The sequence below is a fragment of the Berghia stephanieae genome, chromosome 11, assembly GCF_034508935.2.
Source record: "Berghia stephanieae isolate SIO BIC M18660-M18661 chromosome 11, UCSD_Bste_1.3, whole genome shotgun sequence".
In the NCBI taxonomy this organism is placed as follows: Eukaryota; Metazoa; Mollusca; class Gastropoda; order Nudibranchia; family Aeolidiidae; genus Berghia; species Berghia stephanieae.
Window position 1 is genome coordinate 14826306 of NC_088370.1, and position 10165 is coordinate 14836470.

General features: G+C 31.0%; 1 protein-coding gene across 1 annotated transcript in view; it reads left to right on the top strand.

Moving 5' to 3' along the window:
* LOC144956340 (uncharacterized) overlaps positions 1–4434 on the top strand; it is a 45826-nt gene extending 41392 nt beyond the window's left edge. Inside the window, exon 5 of the mRNA XM_078886837.1 lies at positions 4408–4434. Within this exon, the coding sequence (XP_078742963.1) occupies positions 4408–4434 (27 nt within the window). The remainder of the gene's footprint in view (positions 1–4407) is intronic.
* The last annotated feature ends 5731 nt before the right edge of the window (positions 4435–10165 follow it).

Here is a 10165-nt window from a genome sequence, read left to right on the forward strand (position 1 = left end):
AGATCGCTTCAACTATCTAAGTCTATTTGCTTTCCAATTTAGTCCTGGCAGTAAAATGATATTAGAGCTTTGAGCTGTTTGCCTCTTGAGTTTGTGACGCCAAGGGGAACGCGATTGGAGACACAACTTTGTGGCTGGGGGGCTAGACGAGCCGCTCTCACTTTCTACGTTAATAGGTTTTAGGTTTAACTTTGTTCAGCCATGTGAAAGCTGTTACTTCAATAGGTCTTAGGTTTAACTTTTAAATGGCGATCCTCACCTTGTATTATGGCGTAGTTTTTAGGGAGAGGTGAAGTGGCCAAATGGTTAAGGCATTGCACTGTGATCCGGAAAGTCCCCGGTTTGAGCTTCAGGCACTTTCGTTTTTTTTTTTTTTTTTAATCCTTGGGCAAGATTATTAACCCTCAATTTGCTTAACATGGGTTATTCCTGTTGACATCAGACATCTTGTTTGATGAGCTATCTATATTATTCCTTCATGGAATGCATAGGCGACGGTATCTTATGAAGCCGTGGCGGAAGGGCGTGATTTTAATTATTTTTTTTTTTTAGGGAGGTGCCATGCTATAAGTTAAAGAAGGCTACAGATGGTTAAGGCGCACTTTTTAAACAGGAAATAAGTCTATCTTTGAATTGATACTGTTCGGGTGTGCATACTATCTATAGTCTGATTGATATAATTTAGTGATAAATAATCACCAAATGACTCTTACAACCAATAAGAAAGAGCTGGGTGCCGTCAGTGTGATTACTTCTATTAAATGTTTGGGTTTAACACCGCTCTCCTGATTTATGTTCTAAATCGTTTAATAACTGACACGTTTATTTGCAAAGCTCGCTTGAATGAGTCTCTCGTTGACAGATTTAATTTATCCTCGAGAAACAAAAAATACAAGAAATAATAATATAAATGAACAAATCTTACTGCTCATTATGACAATTACACCATGCACAATGCGCTTCCCAACACAAGAATTATTTTTTCAAATAAAAGAGTTGGTATGAATGTGTGTTTAAATTTTAGCTTTAGTATTGCACAATACCCGTTTAATGTCCGCAAAGCGCTTTACAACGGATCCAAGGCCAACAGAACTATCTAATACAAAACAGTAGACCCGCTATGACAGGTTTTTTTTATGGAAAGAATACGCTGTCACTGTTAAGGTACTCATTTTACACCTGAGTGCAGTAAGAGAAGAGTCTTTTCCATTTTTATTTGATGATTGATTATTCCTTCATCTCCGTCTTCTTATATTATGCAGTATTCGGTTTTTTTATTGTGTCTCTTTATTTCTTTTTAGTTTATGTTTTTATTTTTCAAAAGTTTGTTTCGTTTTATTTCCTTTATATTTTCCATTTTCTTAATATTTTGTTGTTGTTTTTTTTTACAATTTTTTTCGTTATGACGTCATTTAGCTGTTAACAGTCATAATTTGGCAGCATTTCAAAAGGCAGTAAACGCTTCACAAATCGGGTGTTCCATAATAAGTCATTGTCAATACTGCCTTACCCTGTAAAAACACATATTTAAAAAATTTGGCCAGGAAACTCGTCCTTCAAATATCGATCGATTTAAATGACTCTCATCTTTGCAAAAACTCTCAAACCCGGGACTTCGCCGAAGTCCCGGGTTTGAGAGTTTTTGCAAAGATGAGAGTCATTTCAATCGATCGATATTTGAGGGACGAGTTTTCTGGCCAATTTTTTTAAATATGTGTTTTTCCAGAATACGACAGAATAGATAATAATGATATAGAACACTGGGCACAGACTCCATTATTATATTATACAGGTGTGTTTGTAGCTTTACACAATGGGAATTGATCAGACGTATTCTCTCACAAAACACTTTTATTCAGTTTTCATTTTGGCCAAAAAACAAAAGAAACAAACATACAAACTAAAAAAGTATTTCAGATATAGATCGATTTAGATAACCATCAAAGTTGTCAGAAATATTAATATAGAGGGTATGCGCCTTGCTAAGAAGCTCATATTATTGCCATCCGGAAGTAATAAGGACCAACCCATAAATCTCTTATGTAACTATGAACTTTTATAGTCTGGTTAATATAGTTAAGTGAGAATTACTCATAAATGTGGATGCAAAAAACAATAACAAAGACCTGAGTGACGTCAACGTCGTTTTATCTTTAAATAAGATTAAAATCTTTAGAGAAATGCGGATGACCCTTTGTTGCGTCCCTTAGTTGTGTCCAACTAAGTGGACAATTTGATGAGGGCAGCCATCATTGAACAAAATGCCGAAAGGCTCAATGAGTTCTACCTTACCTTAACCTTAAATCTCTCAGCGCCAGGAGGCACAAAAGTTCTAGACGGATGCTTTCTATGAGTGAACAAAACTCACAATAAATGACAAAAAAAAACCACATAGAAATCAATAAGCCCCAAACTCGGAATCATGAGACACAGGAGGCGGCGTGGCTCAGAGGTACGGTCTTTGCTTCGCAACTAAAAGGTACCGAGTTCGACTTCCCGCCTCGTTGTGAGGCCTTGAGCGAGTCACCTCATCCTAGCTCACTTTGCAGCGCTGCACTGCGGCTGACGCCTGGTATATTCCAGTCTTACCCTGTAGTAGACCCTAAAGACAAATTTCCAGTTGGGGATGAAAAAAGGGAATTTTTTTTAATTTAATTATTTTAAACCGTTATTTTGTCGGTTTCCAATACATTGTCTTACTGTAATATGTTTTGTTTTATATCACTGTACAGCGCTTAGAGCCTGTGACAACGGGGTAAAGCGCTATATAAATGCCATTTATCCTCCTCTTCTCCAAACTTTGGCTGCATCTCTGTTTCACTTCAACCTTGAAGTGACCGTATACAATGTCAGTCACTAATCAAGGGAATGAATCACGTATCTAGTAAACGCATTCACTCAATTTTATGACAAATGCGGGGTCTTACTATTCTCTCTATATTTGATGTCATTTTATTTGTGGCCAACAAATTCGCTCGGTCATAAGTTCTGCTTCAAAAAGCTTTTTGTTATAAAAATATATTATTGAGCTTATTATATTTTAATATATTATATTTTTTATATATATATAATATATATATATATATATATATTATATATATATATTTATATATATTATAGATATAAAGGAGAGAGAGAGAGAGAGAGAGAGAGAGAGAAAGATAGATAGAGAGAGAGAGAGAGAGCAATATCCGTTAAACGTGCTTAAAGGCGCTTTACAAGGGTTCCCTGACCAACAGCAACACGAAACAAGTAAAACGAGACATACATGACGCCTGTTAGACGATAACACAATTTTTTTCCGACAGACAACGTTGTTAGCGCCGATGTAGGCTTGAACACAGGACCTTCCGATCCGAAAGCCAGTGTCATACGACAAGATCACATAGCCGCACAACAAATCGATTTATAATCAAAATCATTAGAAATACGAAGTTTGAGTTATTTGCAATGTAAAAATAATTGTATTTATTCTCAGCTAAAAAAAGAAAATGCCCAAAATTACGCACCCCTTTTGGTCAAATTGACCCCCCCCCCCCTTGACTCCCTTCTATTACGACCCTTTCCCCATCCCCTTCTATTGGAGTTTTTGCATCCCCCCCCCCCCACACACACACACACACATACACAAACTTTGTATTGATATGAAGTTTGAGTTATTTTTATTTCCAATGTAACAAATTGTATTTATTATTTTCAACTACAAACAGCAAAATTGAACCGCAAATTTAATTTTTTAAATTTTTAACACCTAGGTCTAGTTCAATTCGACTAATAACGGGATACAGCAAGCTATATGTGGTGGGTCGTAAATTATTTTGAATATACCGTGCTTTGTCAGACTATGGGAGTGAGGGTGGTGGTGGTATTAACGGTGGGAAAGGGAGGGGGGGGGGGTGGAAGGAGGCGGGGAAGGGAGGTAGGGAGGGAGGGAGGGGTCTTATGAAGAATCTTTATTATCTGTCATTGTACTCAAGTAGACAACGTATGGAGAAGGAATTCTTGTTCATGCAGTAAGTTAGTCATTCAGTCAGGCTGGGAGACCTTCTTCGTGATCGGTACGATACAGCCCTTCTTTAGATTTTTATTTTAACTCGTTACGAGTAGTGTTCGACTTTATTCTAATCCCTTGAAATGTGGCCTTTTATTGTATAAATACGGCGTTATGTTGGGATTAATTGGAGATGAAAAAGTAACTTATTTAGAATTAAAATAATGATAAAGCACCCCGGACTTTGAGCTTGTTTCAATGTGAGATATGGTATTTATTCTTCATTATTAGGAATATATATCTGACCCTTCGTCTCGAAACGGTATTATTTCGGGATGATTCGGACAGCGAAATGTGACTTTAGAATTTTTGAGCTTTGCACTATGAAAAATTGTCTTCATTCTCTTACATAACAGTGGGAGAACTTTGTCTTCATTCTCTGACATAACAGTGGGAGAAATTGTCTTCATTCTCTGACATAACAGTGGGAGAAATTGTCTTCATTCTCTGACATAACAGTGGGAGAAATTGTCTTCATTCTCTGACATAACAAATCGAAACAAACCCCAAGTTTCATGCTTTTGTCAATAAATTCAAATTTTTTTGCACCCGAGTCATCCCGACATAATACCTTTTAGAGCTGGTGGGTCACAAATACGCTGGTCTCATATCTGTGGCTAAAAACTATCAGGTCAATGGGTAGTACTTAGCTCATTCTGACATAGTACCGCTTTGACATGATGGGACACAAATGCTTTTTTAAAAAAATAGTTTTCACCATAGTAGTAACAGAGATAAAAATCGGGTCTCGTGGAAACCTTTGACGTACATCTGTTACTGCTCTCTTTATAACAATGGATAAAAAAAAAATATTTACTAACGAAAGAGTGAAAATGGAGAGGCTTCGTACGGGAACAATACAGTGGACGTTTCGGGTACAAACCCTCCGTCAGCACAAAAATACACAAATTAACGTGGGAAATAAATAAAATAAAATGCAAAATAAATTTGTATAGTCTGGACTCAATGGTGGTTGCAGTTCATACAGACGATACAATTTATTTTAATTTTTCAGGCGGCAGCCCCTACCGTTTTCTAAAAAAACAAAATCTTAAGCGTTAACCGCAGAAAGTGTTGTCGTAATTCTGACTCGGAATGGATAAAGACTCGCTGTTAATGGTTCCATGACACACAAAAAATAATGCTGTATCACTCAATCATTCACTCATTCATCCAGTACCTACTGTTCAACAACGAGACTTTTTTGTTATGAAATCCATTGTTTCGTGGTTATTAAAATTTTTAAAAAGTTTTTTGTGATCTTTTTAAAGAAGAATGACCCCTTTTTTATTGATCCCTTTTGGGAAAAAAAATTTTTTTTTTTAAAAAGTTTTTGGGTTTTTTTAAATTGTTAGGGGAAACCATTGTTTGTGGTTTTTTTTTTTCTTTTAAATTTTAATTTTTTTCGGGGGTTTTTTAAAAAAATTTTTTTTAAAAAATTTAAAAATTTTGAAATTTTAAATGATTGTTTCCCCAAAATTTTTTTTTTTTTTTTTTTTCCCGGGGGTTTTGGGGTTCCCCCTTTCCCGGAGGCGATTTGTTTTTGTTTACCTACGAACGAAAAATTTAAAAAATTCCCTTTAAAAATTTTTTGTTAATTTTTAAAAAACCCCTGTTTTGGGAAAAGTGTCGGGGAATTTTTATTTTAAAAAAAAATAGGTAAATTTTTGGGGTTTTTTTTTAAAAAAAAAAGGGAAAAAATAAGTATTTCTTTTTTGGGGGGACCGAGTTTTATTTTTTAAATTTTTTGCTTTTTTTGTGAAGTGGGTAGAGAAGAGGTTTTTCTCGTTGTTTTGTGCTTTTTATTTGCCCAAAAATAATAGATTGTTTTTTTAAAAGAGATTTAAAAGGGGTGGGAAAATTTTTAATTTTTTCTTTGGGGTTTTAATTGGTGATTTACTTGTTTTAAAAATTTTTAAAAAAACGTTCCCCCAAAACCTCGCTTTTATGCACCCCTTTTGGGTTTAAACACCGTGAAATTTTTGTCTTTAAAATTTTTTTTTTTGTGGGGGAAAAAAAAATTTAATTTTTTTTTATTTTTTTTAATATTATTTTTTAAATTATTTTTATTTTTTTATTATTATTTTATTTTATTTTTTATTATTATTATTATTATTTTTTTAAAAATTATTATTATTATTATTATTTTCATTATTTTTATTTTAAAATTTTTTTATTATTATTATTATTAATTATTATTATTTTTTTATTACCCCCTTTTTTTTTTAAATTTTTATAAATTTTTTATTATTATTTTTTAAAATTTTTAAAATTTTTTAATTTTTATTATTTTTTATTTTTATTATTTTTTTTAAATTTTTTTTATTATTATTATTATTATTATTATTTTTTTTTAAAAATTTTTAAAATTTTTTAATTATTATTATTTTCTATATTATTATTATTTTTATTATTTTATTTTTTTTTTTTTATTATTATTATTATATTATTATTTTTATTTATTTTATTATCATTTTTAAAATTTTTTTTATTTATTATTTTATTATTATTATTTTTAAATTTTTTAATATTATTTTTTTTTTAATTTTTTTTTTCATTTTTATCAATTTATTTGATGAGTGTTTTGTTTTTTTTTGTTGTTTTTGTTGTTGTTGTTGTGGTTTTTTGATTTTAAAAGGGGGAAAATGAATTAAAAAAAGGAATTAAAAGGGAAAAAGTATGAATTTTGTAAATTTTTGACACCCCAAATTTTTCATTTTGCTTCCGCGGGGTTTTTTATAACAAAAACCTACTTGATAAAAAAAAAAAGGGGTTTTTAGACTATTTTTTAAATTTCAAACAGGGTTTTTTTTACAATTCAACGAAAACCCAATGGTTTTAGTCGCATGTCTAATCACACTAAAAGGTTTATTAGAGGGGGAACATAATTTGAAAAAAAGGGGGGGGTTTTTGAGGAAGGGAAAGGGGAAAAGGGGGAAATTTTGCATGAGGGTTTTTAAAAAGGGGGAAAAAAAAAAAGGGGGGGGGGGGAGAAGGAGGAGGAAAAGGTGAGGCGGGTTAAGGGAGGAAGCGAAGGACAATGGTTTTATTTAAAAAAATAAAAAAAAAATAATAAAAAAAAAATAAAAATAATAATAAATAATAATAATAAAAAAATAATAAAAATAAAAATTTAAAATAAAATAATAAAATTTTTTAAATAATAATTTAAAAATTTTAAAAATAATAAATAAAAATAAAAAATAAATTTTAAAAAAATAAAAAAAAAGAAAGAAAAAAGAAAAAGAAGAAGAAGAAGAAGTAGAAAAGAATTTTTTTTTTTTTTTTTTTTTTCTTCTTCTTCTTCTTCTTCTTCTTTTTTCCCCCTTTTTTTTTCCCCTTTTTTTTCTTTTTCTTCTTCTTCTTCTTCTCTTCTTTTGGCGGCTATGTGGGCTTTGGGGATACACTCGCATTCGGGCGAGAGGTTCCGGGTTTGAGCCTCGCGCTGGGGGCATGTGAGTCCCCGAAAAGGCTCTTTACCATTTCCCGTACTAGGTGTAAAAAGGTACTGGCCCCGGGGGCAGCGTTGTCTTTTTCCCCCAAAAATTTTAAAACGCCTAACGGCGTTAGTCCCCCTACATGTTAAATGTTGCTGTTGCCAGGGGCCCTTGTAAAACGTTTGGCTGTTTTGTGGGGGGTTGCGCTATATTTTAAAACCAAAAATTTTTTTTTTAAATTTTGGGGTTAATCAAAAAAAATTCCCCCCCCACATTGGCCCGTTTTTTTTCAATTATTTCTTGAGAGAAGATTTCTTTATTGTTAATAACCCATCATAATAATAAAAATATTTAAACAATATTGGGGTTTTTAAAAGCTGGGGTTTTTAAAAAAAAAAAATGATAAGCATTCATTTACAACACTTGTTTTTAAAAACCTTTTTAAAAAAAAATTTTTAGAAAAGGGGTTTTATTAAATTTTTAAAAAAATGATTTTTCAATTTGAAAAAAGATATCATGATGAAAAAGATTTGATAATAAAATTTTTTATAATTAAAAAAAAAAATAATAATAATAAAAAAATTTAAAATAATAAAAAAAAAAATTTTAAAAATAAAATAATAATAATAATAAAATGTAATAATAATAAAAATTTAGTAATAATAATAATAATAATAATAATTTTAATAAAAATAATAATATAAAAAAAATTAATAAAAAAAATTTAATAATTTTAACAAAAATTTAAAAAATTTAATAATTTTTAATAAAAATAATAATAATAAAAAAAATTTAATAAAAAATAATAAAAATAAAAAAATAAAAATTTTAAAAAGGGAAAAAGAAGAAGAAGAAAAAGAAGAAGAAGAAGAAGAAAAAAAAAAGAAAAAGAGAAGAAAAAAAAAAGGGAAGAAGAAAAAAAAAAAAAAAAAAGGAAGAAGACCCGATTTGGGGTTTTTTTAGTATCATTAATAATATAAATCGATCTAAATTTTAATGTTTAATATTATATTTTTTTTTGTTTGTGTCATTGGCGGGATTTTTTTTGGGATTTTACTTAAAGACTTTAAAATAATTTAAATTTTTAAAATTTTTCCCCTTTTTTATCGTTATGGGGGACTCTTTTTTCCCTTTAAAATTTTAAAGGGGGAAAATTTTTGGGGTTCGTTTATATGAAAATATCGCTAGACGGGGTTCAACGTTTTACTAGGGTCCTAACCCAAAAAGAAATGAAAAAAAAAAAAGAGGGGGGACGTAGGTTGGGCAATATTTTTTTTTTTTTTTAAAAGACGGGGGAAAAAACCCCTTTTAACCCAGAAATTTTTCCCGGGTTTGTTGGGGGGAAAAGTGAGTAAAAAAAAAAACCCTTTTTCCCAAGGGGGACTAAACCCCCAGGAGTTTTTTTTTTCCAAAAGGGGCGAGTTTTCCCCCATAAAATTTTGTAACATTTCTCATCTTTAAAAAGGAAATAATTTAAACCCCCCCTCTCATTGCTTTCCCCAAAAATAAATTAAACCCCTTTTGATTATGTTCTTTTACAAGCTTAAAAAATTTTTAAAAAAATATGGTTTGTAAAAAGAGGGTATTGGGGGGGGGGGGGGGGGTGGAGGGGAAAGGGGGGTGGGGGGTTTGGGGGAGGGAATTGACAGGCAAGAAAAAAAACGGTGTTAAAACCCGTGCCCCCCGCAAAATATTTAAAAAATTACTTTAAAAGGGTGAAAAAAGTTTATGTTAAATTTTTTAAAAGGGGGGAATTGAAAACCTAAAATATGGGAACGAAAAAAACCGGGTTTTTGATTTTTTTGGGCCCGGGAAAATTTTTTTATTTAAAAACCAAAAATTTTTTATTTTCGCTTTTTTTTACTTTTTCTTATTGATGTTAGCTTTAAAAGGTTTTAAAAAAATTACAAAATTTCGCAGGGGTTGGGTAACCCCAAAAAAAAGAATTTGTGAGCCCCCTTTAAAAAACTAATCCCAGAGATTTTTGTACTTTTCAAATTTGGGGAAAAAAGTTTTTAAAAATGGCATGTGGAAAAAAGTTTTATCCAACTTCACCCCCATTTAAAAAAAAAAAACATTTGTTTGTACTATCCTAAATTTGTTTATAAAAATGTAATAAATAGGCAGGGGGAAAATTTAAACCCCCGGGTTTAAAAAAAAGGAATAGTCGGTGTTGGGTTTTTGGGTTTGGGTTTTTCTTTTGAAATTTGAAAACATAGAATTTAGTAAAAGGTAACCTTAAAAACGTTTTAAAAAAAAAACAAAGAGCTTTAGGACGTCAAAATATTTCTTCATATTGCTCCTTTTTTAAAGTAAAATATTCACATCATTTCCCTTTCAAATGTAGGTACTTAGTAAAACTCAAACCCCCTTAAAAGGGAAAAGTTTATAATCGATTGATATTTTTTTCATTTATGAAAAGTTAATCTTTTATGGCGGTCTAAAAAAATAACAACGGAATTCAAAAACCCACACAACCACACACAAAACCCCCACAAGCACAACTTTGTATTTTGTATGTTTGTTAGGGCCGCTTGAAGTAATGCGAACGTGTAAAAAAGAAAAAAATTTTCCCAAAGTTTTTTTCTTTGTAATCTTTGGGGGGCTTTTTCCCCCCCTAGACACCCGCAATTAACCTTCAATTCGCTAAAAAATTCAACCCCCTTTTAAAAGGTAA